The sequence below is a fragment of the Thamnophis elegans genome, chromosome 8 (genome assembly GCF_009769535.1).
Source record: "Thamnophis elegans isolate rThaEle1 chromosome 8, rThaEle1.pri, whole genome shotgun sequence".
Taxonomy (NCBI): domain Eukaryota; kingdom Metazoa; phylum Chordata; class Lepidosauria; order Squamata; family Colubridae; genus Thamnophis; species Thamnophis elegans.
The window spans coordinates 7846548-7868048 of NC_045548.1; the positions used below are offsets into that span (position 1 = coordinate 7846548).

Consider the following 21501-nt stretch of genomic DNA (forward strand, 5'->3'; position numbering starts at 1 on the left):
TTAATAAAATACTATTTATCAAACACTATACAGACATTGCCTTTGTGACAGATTGCTTACCACAGATCCTTATCATACAGAGCAATGAGGTTACAGATAATCATAATGTTTATGGCTGTGCATCAGGGGTGAAATGCTATCGGTTCGGGCCAGTTCACCCAAGACGGTAGCAAAAAAATGCTTTTAAAAATTAAACAAAAAGGTTCCAACAATCAGCTCTGACAATCAGCTGTGCCGTGCGATCATCGGATCCAGTGGTGGGTTTCAAAAATTGTTCGAACCGACTCTGTGGGTGTGGCCTCCTTTGTGGGAGTGGCTTGCCCGCCCATGTGACCGGATGGGAGTGGCTTGCCGCCCATGTGACCGGATGGGAGTGGCTTGCCGCCCATGTGACCGGATATGAAGATGCCGACGACACTTGTCAGAACCACCTTAAATTACCTCACACACAGCACTGGCCTGCATAAGAATAGGATGTCAACTTGTTTTTTAAAAGGCATCTTTGGTTTGCGTTAAAACAACTTCAACACACGCAATGTTCTGATTGCACCACAAACGCAGTAGTCATCCTTACCTTTCACAGAGGCACTGAGTTTTATAAATATGAGCATGATAGTGTAGAATAATCATATCCAAGGACCAGTGGTGGGTTTCAAAAAAATTTGGAACCTCTTCTGTAGGTGTGGCCTGCTTTCCGGGTCCACTGGTGGAACCTCTTCTAACCGGTTCGGTAGATTTGACGAACCGGTTCTACCAAATAGGTGCGAACTGGTAGGAACCCACCTCTGATCCACTTACACAACCACCTACTCCACATATTTACCAGCAAGCCTCCTCCATGTCTCTCACCAGTGAGAGGGAGATCCACCTCTACCATACAGAGCACATCCTCCCCCCAGCTCTTTTCTGCATGGGGCACACATCCACAGTCCAGGTTGAAGTAGGTCTATCTACCAACCCCTTTCTTATTCCTTGGGCCAGTCACTCAGTGGTCTTTCGGACTGGCCACTCTCCCAGTTGCTTCACTGATGAGCTCAGCTAGTTCACAGACTAATTGCAGCACCATTAAATCAACTAGGGTTAATATATTGCAGACATTCTCAGTATTCAAACATTTTAAAGACAGGTTAAAGGGACTTCTTGCCACACTGTGGCTCTGGGATTGCAGTGCAAAGCCCTTTACATCATAAAGCCCAGCGCCATCCTGGCCCAGCAGTACTACACGAAAGGATTTCTTGGAGCTACAAGAAGCCTCTGAGCCGCAGTGCAGTATGAAGCCCTTTACGATGTGATCCAAGTTGCCTATATTTATTCGGGACAAATTAATTAAATCTGGCTAATTCACTGGACTCAAGTTAGCTCGGAAGCGACATATTATATTCCAAAACAACAAATGACAAAAGGCACGTCACAAACAGTAAGAATGAAGGCGTGTGGGATTATAACTGAAGGATAAATACAGCTGAGTTTTGATAAAATAAAACCTTTTCCCACCCACATTTCACAAATGCAGGACACGTAGTTCTATATACTGCAATTGGTATCATCTGACCAGGTTTTTCCTGCTTGCAAAAGTACATTTACAATACAAGTCAAAATGTCATCCTGTGTATCAGGTTGAAAAAATGTCATCTTTCAATTGTTCCATTCAGTTTAAATGTATATTGACTTCCCCTGAGTCATCCCCCCCTCCCCTTAGGAAAGTAAAATGACTTCTGACTAATCATGCCTCTATTCACATTAAGTTTTCCAAAATGATAATGCCTATATGAGCTCCCTTGGAATTGTGAGTTTATTATTTATTTATTTATTTATTTATTTATTTATTTATTTATTTGTCGAATGTTGAATGAATGTTGATTTTATTTATATGCCGCCCTTTCCCCCCGAAGGGGACTCAGGGCGGCTCACAACTCAACCAGGGAAGGGGGATACAAACAAAAAATTAAAAAAAAACAACAACACAAAACAATACATAATTAAAAACACACAACAGTCATACCAATTCGAGACGGGGGAAACAGCTCTTTAGCCCCAGGCCTGTCGGAACAGCCAGGTTTTAAGGGCTTTGCGGAAGGCCTGGAGGGTGGTGAGGGTTCGAATCTCCACAGGGAGTTCGTTCCAGAGGGTCGGAGCAGCCACAGAGAAGGCCCTCCTCCAGGTAGTCGCCAGTCGACACTGGCCGGCAGATGGAATTCGGAGGAGGCCTAATCTGTGGGATCTAATCGGTCTAGTGGAGGTATTTATTTATTTATTTATTTATTTATTTAAAGCCCAATCCCAAAGGACTCCGGGCGGCTTACAAAGAAAATATAAAAAACACAAAAACAAGACAATTTAAAACAACAGTCATCCCTCATAAATTCATTCTTAATCGGGGCCGGACCTCAACAGTGAGGTCAACAGCCTCAGGCCTGCCGGAACAGCCAAGTTTTTACGGCTTTCCTGAAGGCCATCAGAGTGGGTATGGTCCGGGGGGGGGGGGAGCTGGTTCCAAAGAGTTGGAGCAGCCACCGAGAAGGCTCTCCTCCGCCAGCCGACATTGTTTGGCCGACGGCACCCGAAGGAGGCCCAATCTATGGGATCTTACTGGTCGCTGGGAGGTATGGTGTCAGCAGGCGGTCTCGAAGGTATCCTGGCCCTAAGCCATGTAGGGCTTTAAAGGTGATAACCAACACCTTGAATTGAGTCCGGAGACCAATAGATAGCCAGTGCAGCTCAGGGAGGATAGGTGTAATGTGGATGTACCTCGGCACACCCACTATCACCCACGCGGGCGCATTCTGAACTAACTGCAGTCTCCGGACACTTTCCAAGGGTAGCCCCATGTAGAGCGCGTTACAATAATCCAATACAATATTATGATTATTATGATATGACACTTCTTTCTAGGATAAGCAAATAAAGAAATCAGTAAAGATAAAAGTAAAGGTTCCCCTCGCATATATGTGCTAGTTGTTCCTGACTCTAGGGGGCGGTGCTCATCTTCGTTTCAAAGCTGAAGAGCCAGCGCTGTCCGAAGATGTCTCCATGGTCATGTGGCTGGCATGACTAAATGTCGAAGGTGCATGGAACACTGTTACCAAAGGTGGTTCCTATTTTTCTACTTGCATTTTTTACGTGCTTTTGAACTGCTAGGTTGGCAGAAGCTGGGACAAATAACGGGAGCTCACTCCATTACATGGCGCTAGGATTTGAACCGCCGAACTGCTGACCATTCTGATCGACGAGCTCAGCATCTTAGCCACTGAGACGCTGCATCCCTTAGAGAGCATCCTTTAGAGAAACCAGTACCAAAACCTAAATCTTAGGGAAATTACTCCAGAAGGTCCATGATAATTCTCCTTTCAGCATCAGGCAAATATTCTTTTATTCTCTGAGGCTTTTCAGTGTTGCTCCATGCTGATTTTATTTATTTATATCTATACCCACACAATATACGCACAATACTTTATATTTACCTATACATCTGTCCATCTATCCATCCATCTGCATACCTACACACAGACAAACAGAAGCCTCAACATGAAGTCTTCCAGCCACTCATATTATTCAAAACTTTTTTCACTTGATTTTAATTTCGTTTATTTTGTACAATGACAATAAAGACTTAATGTATTATAAGCTTTCTTTTTTAAAAAAATTGAAGATTTAGAAAGAAAACCAAAAAAAGTAGGATTTAAAAAGAAAACAAAGGATATAAACCGGCCAGATGCACAGGCATGTATAATTAAGGAGAATTTTAGAAGGAAACGTTTTCTGGAAGTTAGGTTTGAATAAAAATATGTAAATAGAGAAGGCATCAAAAATGTAAGATTTGAAGGGGGGCCTACTTCTGTTTAGCTAAACCTATGTGGTTCCTGTGGTACCTGAGACTAGGTAAACAGGTGTAAGAACCACGACTTTAATGCTGTTAGTAAAAAGCATGATTTTCTAAAATATCTAAACACATTACAATTTCCCAGTCTAGCATATATTTATCTACTTTTAACAATAAATTGATTAGGAATAAGTCAATTAATTGAAGAAAGCCTGCTTGGTATGGTGGTTAAAGCATTAGACTAGAAACTAGGAGACTGTGAGTTCTAGTCCTGTCTTGGGCACCTGAATGACCTTGGGCTAGCTAGTGACTTTTTCTCGATCCTAGGAAGTGGGCAATGATAAACCATTAAAAATCTTGCCAAAAAGCAGTAAATTGTCAGGGGTCAATGCCAACTCAAAAGGACATACCCCCAAACCCTAACTAAATAGTTGGATCCCCTGTGGAATTAGAAATTTGCATAATAGTCTCCCTGAAGGATCTTTTGAACAATTTTTATTTGTACAAGTATGTTTATATAATATGTCAAATCGGTTCACTGACAAATGCGCACTCAACAAAAGCGCACCGACAAAACCGTGGCGAGAAAACAGTGAGGACGAAATTGCGCCCTCAGAAGCGCACCGATAAATGCGCGCCGACGAAAGCGTGCCATCAACAAACAATGCGAAAACAACGTAATAACCCTAACCCTAACTCTTACCCTAACCTTTACCCTAACCCTAACCCTAACCCTAACCCTAACCCTAACCCTAACCCTTACCTTAACCCTAATCGCGCTTTCGTCAGTGCACATTTATCGGCGCGCTTCTGTGGGCATGATTTCATCCTCGCTGTTTTCTCGCCGCGCTTTTGTCGGGTGCGCATTTGACGGGTCATGTGTCAAATCTGTTTTGAAGAAACTACTGTGCAAATTATTTTGGTATCCTAGGCTATTCCATCACTGCCCATAAGCATTGTAGCAACAATATACTATTACTATGAAGGTGACTCTATAAGCAGAATAAGGAAAATAAAATATTTTTGGAAAGGAGAGAGAGAGAGAGAGAGAGAGAGAGAGAGAGAGAGAGAGAGAGAGAGAGAGATTAATTCGTCAAAGGTTAGAAGTAATTAAATTATGTCTTTCTGAAGCAAGTACTAAATATTTCTGATTGTCCTAATTTAAATAAAAATGCCGTAACATCAAAAAAAGGCTCAATTAAAAGAACCATAATAGTGGAAGACTTTCTCTCTGTGGGAGAAAGTGAAATGTTTGAGGGAAAAAGTTGAGGATTGTTGACACATTGTGGAAAAAAGGATGAATGGCATGAAGGAAATGCAAAGACTCTTCCATCACCACAGTCTCTTTTTTTATACAGTAAGTACACAATGAACTGAATTCAGGGCAAAGAAAGAATGTTTATCCAGTTGTTACCTCCCTGCAATAAAATGACTCTTGGCAGTTTATGTAGAGAATAAAACAAATTCAATGTTTTGCAAGCTGATTAACACCTGAAAGTTTTGCAATCTGATATTAACAGCCATCAAAAGTTATACACAAGAGATAACATTTAATGACGAAAATAAGGAATAAATAATGATGCCATACATAAACTCAAGAGAATATATAAATAACAGATGGTTGTCATAGAGACAAGTGTCTTATGTTGCTTCTTTATTCTTTCTTCAATGTCAATTCAATGCCATTTTCATCAGAAAATGCAAATATCCAAGGCAGAGTCATGCAAAATAAACTCACCGGAAAGCTAACATAACTTAAACAAGCATTTTTATTAAACTGAAACTACCAGATTACCAAGAGTTACTGGTTTCTTGTATCCAGGAACATCAAGAGCTAAAGTTATAATGCACTGCTGATCATCTGTAGAAAATTTATCAAAGTCAGTTTATGGGTGGATAAATACCTGTAGAAATACCAGTACATTATAGCGGATGAGGATACAAAGTAATGATACTTGGAGAGATTTTTTATATAGAAAGAACAAGGGAGTGACATAATAGCAACATTGTACCTTAGATATGCCAGGCAGGGTCCCTTAAGGCTCCCTTTTGCGTATATATATATATATATATATATATATATGTATGTATGTATGTATGTATGTATGTATGTATGTATGTATGTATGATGTATGTATGTATATGTATATGTATATGTATATGTATATGTATATGTATATGTATATGTACATGTACATGTACATGTACATGTATATGTATGTATCATATATATATATGATGCACAGGTTCGAATCCCAGTAAGGGTATGGCTAGCTGATGAGAGCTAAATAGCTTGAAATAGATCTATACTAGTCTCCCTTTATTTATTTATCAGCACAAATAAAACACACACACACACACACACACACACACACACACACATATGTAGATTTTACAACCCCCGGTATGCCCAAATATGGGAGGAAGATCACTACTTCCATTCTCTGTCCTTCGGCTCGTCACAAGAGACCATCCAGACAGAAACCCATTTTTTTTTTATTGTTGCCTTTTTGTTACATTTGTTATATTTGTGCTGATAAATAAATAAAGGGAGACTAGTATAGATCTATTTCAAGCTATTTAGCTCTCATCAGCTAGCCATACCCTTACTGGGAATCGAGCCTGTGCGGTATTCCCAGTAAGGGTATGGCTAGCTGATGAGAGCTGAATAGCTTGAAATAGATCTATACTAGTCTCCCTTTATTTATTTATCAGCACAAATATAACGTATATATATATATATATATATATATATATATATATATATATATATATATATATATATATATATATATATATATATATATATATATAATTTGTTTTGTTGTATTTGTGCTGATAAATAAATAAAGGGAGACTAGTATAGATCTATTTCAAGCTATTTAGCTCTCATCAGCTAGCCATACCCTTACTGGGATTTGATTTACTGGGTTGTAAAAAATCTAATATATATATGTATGTATGTATGTATATATATATATATGTATGTATGTATGTATGTATATGTATGTATGTATGAAAGGCTCTTAGTGGTCTAACAAGCTGTAAAATGCTTATAAAGAGTTAAAATGTACACCAATGCAGATATATAGTTTAGAAGCAATTAGACATTGCAGGCACAATCAAAAGCCCCATTTATAAAATGAGATTTAAAATGAGAGGGGGAAGGGAGAGGGAGAGAGAGAGAGAGAGAGAGAGAGAGAGAGAAGTTCAGTCTGCTGATTCTTAGCTTTGTGGGAATTGCTGCACACTGCTTATCTTTCAAGCAGTGTTCTCTTCCTGTTGACAGGCCCTACCCAAGGCTGCCCTGGGTCGCATGAGGCCTCTGTTCTTGAATCCGCTTCAGAAAATGCTCTTTGGGGCCTCCAAAAGCTGCACTAAAACATGTCCCATTTTCACACGATTTTCAGAGACCTCCAGATGCCACATGATGACAGCCTGACTCTCTTGCAGGACTTCTGAAGGGTCTGGAGGCCAGTTTTTATTTTATTTTTAGTAAAAAAAAATAAAAAAAATTCTGTTCTATGTATGCGATGGTGATGCAAACCTTTTCAGCACACTACTGTACTCAAGGACGATTCTACCGAAGGCTTTCCAATCAGGTCGATTAAGTGCTGCCACCTATGGTGCCTCAATTCATATTACACACCTAAACTGTCTTACTATTGTTCTTCCCTTCCTTCCTAGTACCTATCTCTTCCCACTCATGACTATAACCATGTTGCTTGTAGCTTTAAATTTTACATTGTTTTATTTGTTTCCTAGTATAATCTGATTGCTTATTAGTAACCTATGACTATCACTAAGTGTTGTTTCTTATGATTCTTTTTTTTTAATAAAATTTTTTATTTTCAAAACAAACATACAAATCCTCCTTCTTTACACACTGTAGAAGGTGTATCAGTTGGTTACAAAAGGCTTTTGTGCATCTCTTCCACCGTCATCAAATATAATTCATATTAATTCTAATACCTTAACTCGCATATTTATTACATTACCATCATCATACCTCCACTTTTATTTGGCTATAATTATATCATAAAATATACCAAGATTTAATACATAACCACATACTGGCATTTCATTTACTTATTTATAAAATCCTCCATTAACATTAAATCCTCATATCCATAATATTTAATACCAACATTTTCTAATTCTCCATGTATATAATTTATCATCATTATCCTTTCTTTATTTAACTATATCATAACATTTCCCCCCTATTAGTTAAAACTTAGCTGTGTCTAATTTTGTTCTTTTTTATTATTGTTATTAATAACCTTTATATATAGTCAAAAAGTATCTTATGATTCTTGATGAACCTATGACTATCACTAAGTGTTGTATCAGGATTCTTGATGAATATATTCTATTTTTTTTCTTTATGTACAGTGAAAGCATAGGCACCAAAGACAAATCTTGTGAGTCCAATTATTGGCCAATAAATAATTCTCTTCTCTTCTCTGTAATGCAATGGTGATGCAAACCTTCTCGGCCCACTACTGTACTCAAGGACGATTCTACCGAAGGCTTTCCAATCAGGTCGATTAAGTGCTGCCACCTATGATGCCTCAATTCATATTACACACCTAGACTGTCTTACTATTGTTCTTCCCTTCCTTCCTAGTACCTACCTCTTCCCACTCATGACTATAACCATGTTGCTTGTAGCTTTAAATTTTATATTGTTTTATTTGTTTCCTAGTATAATCCGATTGCTTATTAGTAACCTATGACTATCACTAAGTGTTGTTTCTTATGATTCTTTTATTTTCAAAACAAACATACAAATCCTCCTTCTTTACACACTGTAGAAAGTGTATCAGTTGGTTACAAAAGGCTTTTGTGCATCTCTTCCACCGTCATCAAATATAATCCATATTAATTCTAAAGTCCTTCATCATAAAATATACCAAGATTTAATACATAACCACATACTGGCATTTCATTTACTTATTTATAAAATCCTCCATTAACATTAAATCCTCATATCCATAATATTTAATACCAAAATTTTCTAATCCTCCATGTATATAATTTAGCATCATTATCCTTTCTTTATTTAACTATATCCTATATCATAACATTCCCCCCCATTAGTTAAAACGTAGCTGTGTCTAATTTTGTTCTTTTTTATTGTTATTGTTATTAATAACCTTTATATATAGTCAAAAAGTATCTTATGATTCTTGATGAACCTATGACTATCACTAAGTGTTGTATCTTATGATTCTTGATGAATATATTCTATTTTTTCTTTATGTACAGTGAGAGCATAGGCACCAAAGACAAGAGCCGAGGTGGCGCAGTGGTTAAATGCAGCATTGCAGGCTACTTCAGCTGACTGCAGTTCGGTGGTTCAAATCTCACCGGTTCAGGGTTGACTCAGCCTTCCATCCTTCCGAGGTGGGTAAAATGAGGACCTGGATTGTTGTTGGGGGCAATATGCTGGCTCTGTAAACTGCTTAGAGAGGGCTGAAAGCCCTATGAAGCGGTATATAAGTCTAACTGCTATTGCTAAATCTTGTGAGTCCAATTATTGGCCAATAAATAATTCTCTTCTCTTCTCTTCTATGTATGCGATGGTGATGCAAACCTTTTCGGCAAATTAGCATTCAGATGTCTTTGCAATGCAACGTAACCTTTCCCAAACAAACAAAGTCTGAACCGGGGGAACTCAGGGCGGTAAGCAAAGATCAGACCCCGTTTGCATTCCCGACCAAAATAATAATAAAAAAAGCTGGAGGGAACTCCGAGCCCAGCTTCGTTTGCCTTTTCACACGGAGTTGGGGGAACGTCCGGGGCGTTGCTGGCTCGCTCCTGCTCTGAGCCCGCCTCGGCGCGTCCTACCGCGAGAGGAGCCTGTGGGCGGGCATTGGAAGGCCGGATTTTTCCGCCCCGGTTTCGTTCCTGCACGCGCGACCTTTGCGGGAAGGAAGGTTAGTCCGGACTCCCCTCGCGTCGCTTCTCTCTTGCTTCCACCCCCCCACCTCTCCTCCTTCAAGTTGCCTTTTTTTAGCGGGAGGGAGACTGGGAATAAACGAGCTTGGTTTGGCTAACGAATTTGGGGTGGCCCCAGATTTGTTTTTAGGAGAAGCGGGGGAGAATCTCAGGAGCAAAATCAGAAGTGTGGGGTCTTTTTTTTTTTAGTTGCACAGGTAGCACAGGTACACAGGTAGACTTCCCTATTTGCACGCACTTTGAACACGCATCTGGCAAGTGCATGCATCTGGCAAAAATGGCCAGGCATAGGAAAGTGGTAGCACGGGGGGACTTCCCTATTTGCATGCACTTTAAACACGCACCTGGCAAAAATGGCCAGGCATAGAAACGTGGTAGCACGGGGGACTTCCCTATTTGCACGCACTTTAAACACGCATCTGGCAAAAATGGCCAGGCATAAGAAAGTGATAGCACGGGGGACTTCCCTATTTGCACGCACTTTAAACACGCATCTGGCAAAAATGGCCAGGAATAGGAAAGTGGTAGCACGGGGGGCTTCCCTATTTGCACGCACTTTAAACACGCATCTGGCAAAAATGGCCAGGAATAGGAAAGTGGTAGCACGGGGGGACTTCCCTATTTGCATGCACTTTAAACACGCATCTGGCAAAAATGGCCAGGCATAGGAAAGTGGTAGCACGGGGAGCTTCCCTATTTGCACGCACTTTAAACACGCATCTGGCAAAAATGGCCAGGCATAGGAAAGTGGTAGCACGGGGGGACTTCCCTATTTGCATGCACTTTAAACACGCACCTGGCAAAAATGGCCAGGCATAGAAACGTGGTAGCACGGGGGACTTCCCTATTTGCACGCACTTTAAACACGCATCTGGCAAAAATGGCCAGGCATAAGAAAGTGATAGCACGGGGGACTTCCCTATTTGCACGCACTTTAAACACGCATCTGGCAAAAATGGCCAGGCATAGGAAAGTGGTAGCACGGGGCAGGCTTCCCTATTTGCACGCACTTTAAACACGCATCTGGCAAAAATGGCCAGGCATAGAAACGTGGTAGCACGGGGGGACTTCCCTATTTGCACGCACTTTAAACACGCATCTGGCAAAAATGGCCAGGCATAGGAAAGTGGTAGCACGGGGGGGGGGGGGCTTCCCTATTTGCACGCACTTTAAACACGCATCTCGCAAAAATGGCCAGGCATAGGAAAGTGGTAGCACGGGGGGACTTCCCTATTTGCACGCACTTTAAACACGCATCTGGCAAAAATGGCCAGGCATAGGAAAGTGGTAGCACGGGGGGACTTCCCTATTTGCACGCACTTTAAACACGCATCTGGCAAAAATAGCCAGGCATAGAAACGTGGTAGCACGGGGGGGGGGGGCTTCCCTATTTGCACGCACTTTAAACACGCATCTGGCAAAAATGGCCAGGCATAGAAACGTGGTAGCACGGGGGGGCTTCCCTATTTGCACGCACTTTAAACACGCATCTGGCAAAAATGGTCAGGCATAGGAAAGTGGTAGCACGGGGGGGGGGGACTTCCCTATTTGCACGCACTTTAAACACGCATCTCGCAAAAATGACCAGGCATAGGAAAGTGGTAGCACAGGGAGCTTCCCTATTTGCACGCACTTTAAACACGCATCTGGCAAAAATGGCCAGGCATAGGAAAGTGGTAGCACGGGGGGGCTTCCCTATTTGCACGCACTTTAAACACGCATCTGGCAAAAATGGCCAGGCATAGGAAAGTGGTAGCACGGGGGGACTTCCCTATTTGCACGCACTTTAAACACGCATCTCGCAAAAATGGCCAGGCATAGGAAAGTGGTAGCACGGGGGGACTTCCCTATTTGCACGCACTTTAAACACGCATCTCGCAAAAATGGCCAGGCATAGGAAAGTGGTAGCACGGGGGACTTCCCTATTTGCACGCACTTTAAACACGCATCTGGCAAAAATGGCCAGGCATAGGAAAGTGGTAGCACGGGGGGACTTCCCTATTTGCACGCACTTTAAACACGCATCTCACAAAAATGGCCAGGCATAGGAAAGTGGTAGCACGGGGGGACTTCCCTATTTGCACGCACTTTAAACACGCATCTGGCAAAAATGGCCAGGCATAGGAAAGTGGTAGCACGGGGGGGACTTCCCTATTTGCACGCACTTTAAACACGCATCTGGCAAAAATGGCCAGGCATAGGAAAGTGGTAGCACGGGGGGACTTCCCTATTTGCACGCACTTTAAACACGCATCTGGCAAAAATGGCCAGGCATAGGAAAGTGGTAGCACGGGGGGGACTTCCCTATTTGCACGCACTTTAAACACGCATCTCGCAAAAATGGCCAGGCATAGGAAAGTGGTAGCACGGGGGGACTTCCCTATTTGCACGCACTTTAAACACGCATCTCGCAAAAAATGGCCAGGCATAGGAAAGTGGTAGCACGGGGGGACTTCCCTATTTGCACGCACTTTAAACACGCATCTCGCAAAAATGGCCAGGCATAGGAAAGTGGTAGCACGGGGGGACTTCCCTATTTGCACGCACTTTAAACACGCATCTCGCAAAAATGGCCAGGCATAGGAAAGTGGTAGCACGGGGGGACTTCCCTATTTGCACGCACTTTAAACACGCATCTCGCAAAAATGGCCAGGCATAGGAAAGTGGTAGCACGGGGGGACTTCCCTATTTGCACGCACTTTAAACACGCATCTGGCAAAAATGGCCAGGCATAGGAAAGTGGTAGCACGGGGGGACTTCCCTATTTGCACGCACTTTAAACACGCATCTGGCAAAAATGGCCAGGCATAGGAAAGTGGTAGCACGGGGGGACTTCCCTATTTGCACGCACTTTAAACACGCATCTGGCAAAAATGGCCAGGCATAGGAAAGTGGTAGCACGGGGGGACTTCCCTATTTGCACGCACTTTAAACACGCATCTGGCAAAAATGGCCAGGCATAGGAAAGTGGTAGCACGGGGGACTTCCCTATTTGCACGCACTTTAAACACGCATCTGGCAAAAATGGCCAGGCATAGAAACGTGGTAGCACGGGGGGGCTTCCCCCCCCCCTCCCCACTTCTTCAGCTTGGAACAAGTCCCTCCCTCCCCGTATCTGTGGACTTTCTGCCTTTCGCTGGCTGACCCTGATGGGAGGTTGACGCAACCCCCGTTTGCGCCTTTGGTGCTCCCTCCCCCCCCCCCCGGTCTGAAATTCGAGTTAAAATGTCACGATGAAGCATAAACCGGGATCAGAGCTGGGGTTTGTACAACCGGTTGGGCTGAAACGTGTACCCCCGATGCTCCGCGACCACAAGCCATGATTAATTTGCAAGATCAGTTTTTTTTTAATATAACTTTTTATTTTTATTAAACAATACACACACACAACAAAAGAAAAACAAAAGACACAAAAAACCTCCACCCATCATCACATATAGCATGTGGTTTGGTTACAAGTGTTGTTACATCCATGTTCTCGAATAACATTTACCATCACAGATTTTTCATCTAGTATAACTAAATATCTCACTTTCATTGTACAGTATATGTTCAATTACAATTAGTATTATTGTTTTTTCCCCAGTAGAATTAGAATTAGAATTTACTTTATTTGTATGCCGCCCTTTTCCCTGAAAGAGACTCAGGGCGGCTCACAGTTCAAGGGAGGGGGAACAAACAAAATTACAAAATATAAAGACATACACAGTTAAAAAACACAACAATCATACCATTCGGAGTGGGGCTACAAGTCTTTAGCCCCAGGCCTGTCGGAACAGCCAGGTCTTAAGGGCTATGCGGAAGGCCTGGAGGGTGGTGAGGGTACGAATCTCCACGGGGAGTTCGTTCCACAGGGTCGGAGCAGCCACAGAGAAGGCCCTCCTCCGGGTAGTCGCCAGTCGACACTGGCCGGCGGATGGAATTCGGAGGAGGCCTAGTCTGTGGGATCTTATTGGTCTAGTGGAGGTAATTGGTAAACCTAATTCCCCTACATTCTTAATTGTCTATTTAATAACAGTATACCTTTATATAATCACAAATCCCAATATGAAAAAAATAATTACCAACCGTTTATATTTGTATGTCACTATTTTCAATTATGCATAATTCCACCAATCAACTATCCGGGTATGCTTATGTCAAGATCAGTTTTTCGAGGCCTGTAAACCAGGTTGGCATGTAGCTTCTCCAGATGACGGAAAAAGCAGAGTAGAAAGCATTCTTTGAGTCCCGACACCTGGGACTGGACCTGGGTCAGCTGTTTTTTGAAGAACCGCGAATCTTCCTTCCCCTGGCTTGCTAAAAGTTTTGTGGGAATTTAACTTTTGTCCCGAGATTTGGAATCTTTTTTTTTTCCCAACAGAAATTGAAGAGGGTTTTTTTCAGCATAGATAAGCATTTCTCCATCTTTTTTTTTTAAAGTGGGTGGTATGAAAATATTTACAAGCTGTTCATCCGAAAAGAAAATCTGAATGTGTTTTTTTTTTAAAAAACTGGATTTGGTATTTTATTCATATTTATGTTACAGCATGAGTGTGGATTGGATTGGTTATGGTTATGCTGCGTTGGTTGCATCCGGTGGAGTAGCTGGTTATGTGAAAGCAGGTATAGTATCCCCCTTGAGGGCTTTATACAATGAAATTTCATTTTAATGTTACAGAATTAGTGTACATTCAAAGTGACAATAAAGTCTAAATGTGTTTTGGAATGTCTTAACTTCATTACAGCTTAATAAGATAACAAAACGGATTACTAGATTTGTCCAAGGTGGCGCAGTGGTTAAAGTGCTGTACTGCAGGCCACTTCAGCTGACTGTTATCTGCAGTTTGGCGGTTCAAATCTCACCGGCTCAGGGTTGACTCAGCCTTCCATCCTTCCGAGGTGGGTAAAATGAGGACCCAGACTGTGGGGGCAATATGCTGACTCTGTAAACTGCTTAGAGAGGGCTGAAAGCCCTATGAAGCGGTATATAAGTCTAACTGCTATTGCTATTGCTATTGTCATTTTACCAAAAGCTTGGGGTGGATTTTAAAAATATAAGCAGTGCATATTCCATTCTACCTCAACCCAATACCCATCCTCAAGTTCTGGAAGTTCTAAGAACAATGAAGCCCATAATTTCAGTTTAAAATATCTTAACTCCCAACCTTTAATATAAACTTCCAGAATGCTGGGATCCAGGACAAAATTCTTGGGCATGAATGCAAATAAACAGACAAGATCTCCTATTCAAAGCTTGTCATCGTGCCAGTAGGTGGTTGTGTCTTTAAATACAAATGATTTTAGATAAAAGCACGTTTAAATAATTGTAACCAAATAAGGAATTGTGGTACAGTGATAGTAAAATACATAAATTTTAAAATGTACAATTCAATTTGAACGAAGTGTATGTAAGGATTGTGGAAGAAAAGCACGAAATTGTATTTGTAACCAAATTGACACGCTTTCTACAAGATGTAACAAAAGATGATTCTTTTTTTTTGTTTTTGTTTAATTAAAACAATAAAACTTTTCAAAAAAAAAAAAGCTTGCCATCATAGAATTACACTTGTTGCAGATTTCTCCTTGCAACAGTTTTGTACATGACGTTTTGTAAGCCCTATGTAGCATTTCCCTTATTCCTCATGTATCCCTCCCCCCTAGTTTTTTTTTTCTCCAAAGGGATGGTTAACTTGTAGCTTTGATAATGGAATTCCCTGCTACCAGAGCTTATCATAAGGCTTGCTATAATTTGTGATGGACAAAATTCAAAAAGGCACATTCTGCATTGATTGATTTGATTTGATTTGATTTATTATATTTGTATGCCGCCCTTTTCCCCCGAAGGGGACTCAGGGCGGCTCGCAATTCAAATCAGGGAAGGGGGTACAGACAAAAAATAAAACAAAACATAATAATGCATAATTTAAAAACACACAACAGTCATACCATTCGAGACGGGGGCAACAGCTCTTTAGACCCAGGCCTGTCGGAACAGCCAGGTTTTAAGGGCTTTGCGGAAGTCCTGGAGGGTGGTGAGGGTTCGAATCTCCACGGGGAGCTCGTTCCAGAAGGTCGGAGCAGCCACAGAGAAGGCTCTCCTCCGGGTAGTCGCCAGTTGACACTGGCCGGCGGATGGAATTCGGAGGAGGCCTAATCTGTGGGATCTAATCGGTCTAGTGGAGGTGATTGGCAGCAGGCGGTCTCTCAAGTATTAAGCTTTTATGACCTTTCCCGCTAAAATAAAGCTAGAAGAAATACAGCAGTTCGTTGGGTTGACACATTTAATGTAACCAAGTTTTGTTGTCTGCTTAAACTAGGCAGTGTCCCTTCCTTAGCTGCTGGTCTCCTCTGTGGTGGGTTAGCAGGATTGGGTGCTTATCAGCAGTCAACGGATCCAAAGAATATTTGGCTATCTCTGGGTAAGTTTTTGTTCTTTTTTGCATTGCTATTTCACACAGAGACATGTTTATATCAATGTATATTTGTATATGCACTTCTTTTTGGTTCCACCACAAAATCGCGGAGGACAAAATCGCGCTCGACGAAAGCGCACATTTGACGTCATCACAGCGCGACGAAAACATCGCGCTGTGATAGAAAAATGTAAAAATAAAGCTAAAACCTTACCGTAACCCCCCCAAACCTAACCCTAAACCTAACCCTTAACCTAACCCTAAATCTAACCCTAAACCTAACCGTTAACGTAACGCTAAACCTAACGCTAACCCTTAACCTAACGCTAAACGTAACCCTAACGCTCTAACCCTAACCCTTAACCTAACCCTAACCCTAACCCTTACCTTTATGTGAATCGGCTTGCTTTAATTTTAATTTTATTTCATTGTTTAATTTTTTTCGTCGCGCTGTGATGACGTCACATGCGCGCTTTCGTCGAGTGCGATTTTGTCCTCCGCGGTTTTGACGGGTCACGCTTCTTTTTGCCTGTCCAAAGATTCAGTGTACTTGGAATCCAAGATTAAATTAATGGCAAAAACATAGAACCATGAAGTATTTAGCTATCTTATGATGGGTTCAAGTTTTCACCTGCGATGTGTCATCTTTTTTTTGTTTTGTTCACATTGTAGTTTATGTGCATTTTAACACATAACTTTATTAACACATCTGCTAACTGCAGCAAGAATAGCATTTGCCCAATGCCGGAAACAAAATAATACCCCCTCGGACGAATTAGTGATTAAAAAAACTTTGGATTGTGCAGAGATGGACAAATTAACACTGAAATTAAAAGATAAAGAAGAGTCGGAATATTATGAAATTTGGAACAATTGGTACAAATGGCTGCAAAACAAGAATAAAATTAAGCCAAAAAACTATATCTGTCTGTCTGTCTGTCTGTCTGTCTGTCTGTCTAGTTTCACAACCCCTGGTATGCCCCAATTATGGGAGGAAGCTAACTGCTTCCATTATCTGTCAATCGGCTCGTCACAAGAGTCCATCACGACAGAAACCCAATATTTTTACTGTTGTCTTTGTTTATTTATCAGCACAAATACTACACACACACACACACACACACATATTGTATTTGTGCTGATAAATAAATAAAGGGAGACTAGTATAGATCTATTTCAAGCTATTTAGCTCTCATCGGCTAGCCATACCCTTACTGGGATAGCTGATGAGAGCTAAATAGCTTGAAATAGATCTATACTAGTCTCCCTTTATTTATCAGCACAAATACAACACAAATGTAACAAAGGCAACATTAAATATATTGGGTTTCTGTCTGGATGGTCTCTTATGACGAGCCGATGGACAGAGAATGGAAGTAGTGACCTTCGTCCCATATTTGGGCATACCGGGGGTTGTAAATCTAAATAGATACCTTTCACCCTGGCTTGGCTGATAAGGAGTCGAGCTCTGTGGCTCAGTGGTTAACACATCTGCCTAAGATGCAATACAGTACAGGTTCGATTCCCAGTAAGGGTATGGCTAGCAGATGAGAGCTAAATAGCTTGAAATAGATTTATACTAGTCTCCCTTTATTTATTTATCAGCACAAATACAACAAAATGTAACAAAAAGGCAACAGTAAAAATATTGGGTTTCTGTCTGGTCTCTTATGACGAGCCGATGAACAGAGAATGGAAGTAGTGAACTTCCTCCCATATTTGGTCATACCAGGGGTTGTGACTTTACACACACACACACACACACACACACACAAATATTATATACATGTACAGGTATGATGACATAACAATGTTGATGTAATGACTGTAAGGTGTTGTAGAAGGGAAAAAATAAAAAAAAATCTGCTTATGGCAAAAACATAGAACCATGAAGTATTTAGCTATCTCATGATGGGTTCAAATTTTCACCTGTGATGTGTCATCTTTTTTTGTCCACATTGTAGTTTATGTGCATCTTAAGCTACCACTTTATAAATCATGCACTATTTCTACATTTGTGCATATTTTCCACCAAACCTTTATATTGTATTCATGCCGTTTTGTGGATTTTGATATTCTTTTCCCACTTGTCTAATTTGAGGTCCAAACTACTTATATCAAAGCAACACACTGGAGACTGGTTACAGAGAGTCCTCAACTTATAACAGTTCATTTAGTGACTGTTCAAAGTTACAATGGCACTTTGTATGTACTGTTACATACAGACTTACGACCGTTTTTCAGTTACCACCTTTGAAGCATCCCCTTGATCATGTGGTCAAAATTCTGATGCTTGGAAATTGGTTCATACTTACGAGTGTTGCTGCGTCATGTTTTTGCAACCTCCCGACAAGCAGTTAATGGGGAAGCCAGATTCACTTAACAACTGTGCCAAGCAAGGTTATAAAATGTGGCAAAACTCAGTTAACAAATGTTTCACTTAACAACAGAAATTTTGGGGCTCAATTGTTGTAGGGCTACCTGTAATTGCATAACTAAGAAACAGTAAAAATTCCCGATTCATGGCTCTGAAAAAAAAATGAATGAGGGCAGGAAGTAGCAAATTTCAGTGTGATCCATAACCACATAAAAAGGGGGTTTCTTATAGTATTTATTTGTTTGTTTGTTTGTTTGTTTGTTTGTCTTGTATGCCGCCCACTCCCGGAGGACTCCGGGCGGCTCACAAAAGACAAGGGAAAGGGGGGGAACGGGACAAAGACAACATATTAAAAACCAAACCAACATTCACAATTTCCGTGGAGGAAGATGCTTCTCAGCTCCCCCCAGCCTGCTGGAACAGCCAGGACTTGGTGGCTTTGCAGAAGGCCGGGAGGGTAGTAAGGGTCTGGATCTCAACAGGGAGCTCGTTCCAGAGGGCCGGAGCTGCAACAGAAAAGGCCCTCCTCCGGGGAGTCGCCAGCCAACATTGGCTGGCAGATGGAATCCAGAGGAGACCTAACCTGTGTGATCTAATCGGTCTATGGGAGATAATCGGCAGGAGGCGGTCTCTCAGGTACCCAGGTCCGATGCCATGTAGGGCTTTATAGGTAGCGACCAGCACCTTGAAGCGGATTAACCCTTTCCTGACACCATGATTTTATTTGATTGCACAGTCTCCCTTAAATGTCATAATTAGAACACTTAATAATTTGGGTTGTCATTTTTTTTCCAGCTGCATCGGGAACCCTGACTGTCCTGATGGGAATGAGATACTATAACTCTAGAAAATTTATGCCTGCAGGGTTAATTGCTGGTGCCAGGTACAATTCCTATTTTCCCGTTGCCAATTGTGGGATTATTGTTTGGAAACAACAGAAAATTAGAGAATGTGGTGGGTTTTCTTTGGATAAACACGAGACATTGCCAAGAACATATTTAATGTGTAAGGATTTACTAGCAAAATTCACTGACATGTTAATTTATTATCTAAACAGTGTATTAATGGTGGATTTCTGTTTTTATTTAAACAGTGTATTAATGGTAGGCAAACTTGGACTACAGATGATGGAAAAACCTCTTTAACCATAATTGTGCAACAACAAGCAGAAAGAGATCTCCAGAGGACTGCACTCACAATGCCTGTTCAGAACAAAACTGAAGACAATACTAATGCTTTTTAAAATAGTACAATTTGCAAAGTTTTAAAACTTCCAAATCAGCTCAGGTTTTTGTAAAGAGTTAATCATTACAGAATTGTAGTTTTCATATCTCTTTTTCTCATGAATGCAATTCTTGTCACAACTCCAAATGTTTTATGATAACGAACATGAGAAACAGTGCTGATGCCTGGTAGGAAATACACTTAATTTTGTGTCATCATATTTCCAAGCTGAAATTCATCTCTGTGTATTTCTGTATGCAAGGTGTTCCACTCAAAAACAAAAAGTTTAAACGCTTCCTTTACAATTGACTAAAAATGATTAAATGTCTAAAAGCCTTCTGAATTGTGAGACTTATTCCTAATTTTAAACAAATGTGAATTCCAAAATTTTAAGCTGTAATCTTTTAGGGTTCAAGGCTAAATAGGCTAATTTTATGTCTACCTGGAAACATATGGACTGATATTTTTATCGACATTTCTCAATGAGTACCTGTCTTCAAATATATTACTGAATTAATTCCGAACGTAATGACGTATATACAACAGTAGTATCTGCACCACAGATCTCCTGATCATTCTTCACATTTTTGTACAATTGGAAGTAGATAAACATATTTAGAGTTGTTCCACTGAAATAAAACCACCGAGTTAATCATGTGTAATAGTTTTACTCCAGATATAAATAAATCAGAGTCCAACTTGCTGCTCCTACAAAGCTTGAAAACATTTCACATGATATTTCTTCATATGGCCAGATGAGTCTCTCAAGAGAAATGGGCATCCCATTTGAAATTACTGGATGCTATATATCAGGGATGTCAAACTCCAGGCCCTGGAAACAGCGAAGGACCAGCCCGCAGTGTGTCTGCCAGGGAAAACTGAGCCCGGGAAGGGTGTGCGTGGCCCTCAAGCTTTGTTTTCGCTGGCAGAGGGCTGGAGGAGGCTGTTGTAACTGAAAACAGAGCCTGGAAAGATAATGGATCCCCTCAGCCTCGCCTGGGCCACCACAGGTGCCCCCAACACAAGTGATGTCGATCTAGCCATGCCCACCCAATCCCGAGAGGTCAAACGACCCTGATATGGCCCTCAATGAAATTGAGTTTTGACACCCCTGCTATATATGTTTAATGTTGGATTAGGCTTTCCACACCCTGCAGTTCACTCAAGATGTCATCTGATTTGGTCGTTTTAATAATATACCAGTATATAAAATATAAGCTATTATCAACAGGTCACTTCTATTGTAAAGAAATCTTTCCCCAATATTTAGAAAGTAATTTGTGTTTGAAAATGCAGACTTCTGCTTTTCTCATGTACCCGGGGAAAAAAAAGCTTGTACAAAGTCCTAGATTTTCAACATTAAACAGAGGCAATACAGGATTCATTTGCTGTATGTCAGACAGCATGATGATGTCCTTCTCTGAATTGTTTAAAAGCATTTTAAAAACAGAATTCAGTATTATAGGTAGTCCTTAACTTACAACAGAGGTGGGTTCCTACCAGTTCGCACCTATTCGGTAGAACCGGTTCGTCAAATCTACTGAACCGGTTAGAAGAGGTTCCACCAGTGGACCCGGAAAGCAGGCCACACCTACAGAAGAGGTTCCAAAACTTTTTGAAACCCACCACTGGTCCTTGGATATGATTATTCTACACTATCATGCTCCTATTTATAAAACTCAGTGCCTCTGTGAAAGGTAAGGATGACTACTGCGTTTGTG

The 21501-nt window shown here is 41.1% G+C and overlaps 1 protein-coding gene across 1 annotated transcript; it reads left to right on the forward strand.

Annotated features, from left to right (window-relative positions):
* The first annotated feature begins 9655 nt into the window (after positions 1-9655).
* LOC116512685 (transmembrane protein 14C-like) lies at positions 9656-20129 on the forward strand. Its single transcript, XM_032223291.1, has 5 exons — positions 9656-9762; positions 14313-14389; positions 16084-16185; positions 19352-19439; positions 19650-20129. Exons 2-5 carry the CDS (start codon positions 14314-14316, stop codon positions 19699-19701), a joined length of 318 nt encoding a protein of 105 aa, XP_032079182.1. The 5' UTR covers positions 9656-9762; position 14313; the 3' UTR covers positions 19702-20129.
* Positions 20130-21501: the final 1372 nt, after the last annotated feature.

What these genes read in the sequence shown, in the direction of transcription:
- LOC116512685 (XM_032223291.1), top strand. Translation starts at nt 14,314, where the DNA reads ATGAGTGTGGATTGGATTGGTTATGGTTATGCTGCGTTGGTTGCATCC. An exon ending in AGCTGGTTATGTGAAAGCAG is followed by an intron (nt 14,390 to 16,083) that starts GTATAGTATCCC and finishes TGCTTAAACTAG; the next exon opens with GCAGTGTCCCTTCCTTAGCT. An exon ending in GGGTTAATTGCTGGTGCCAG is followed by an intron (nt 19,440 to 19,649) that starts GTACAATTCCTA and finishes TTATTTAAACAG; the next exon opens with TGTATTAATGGTAGGCAAAC.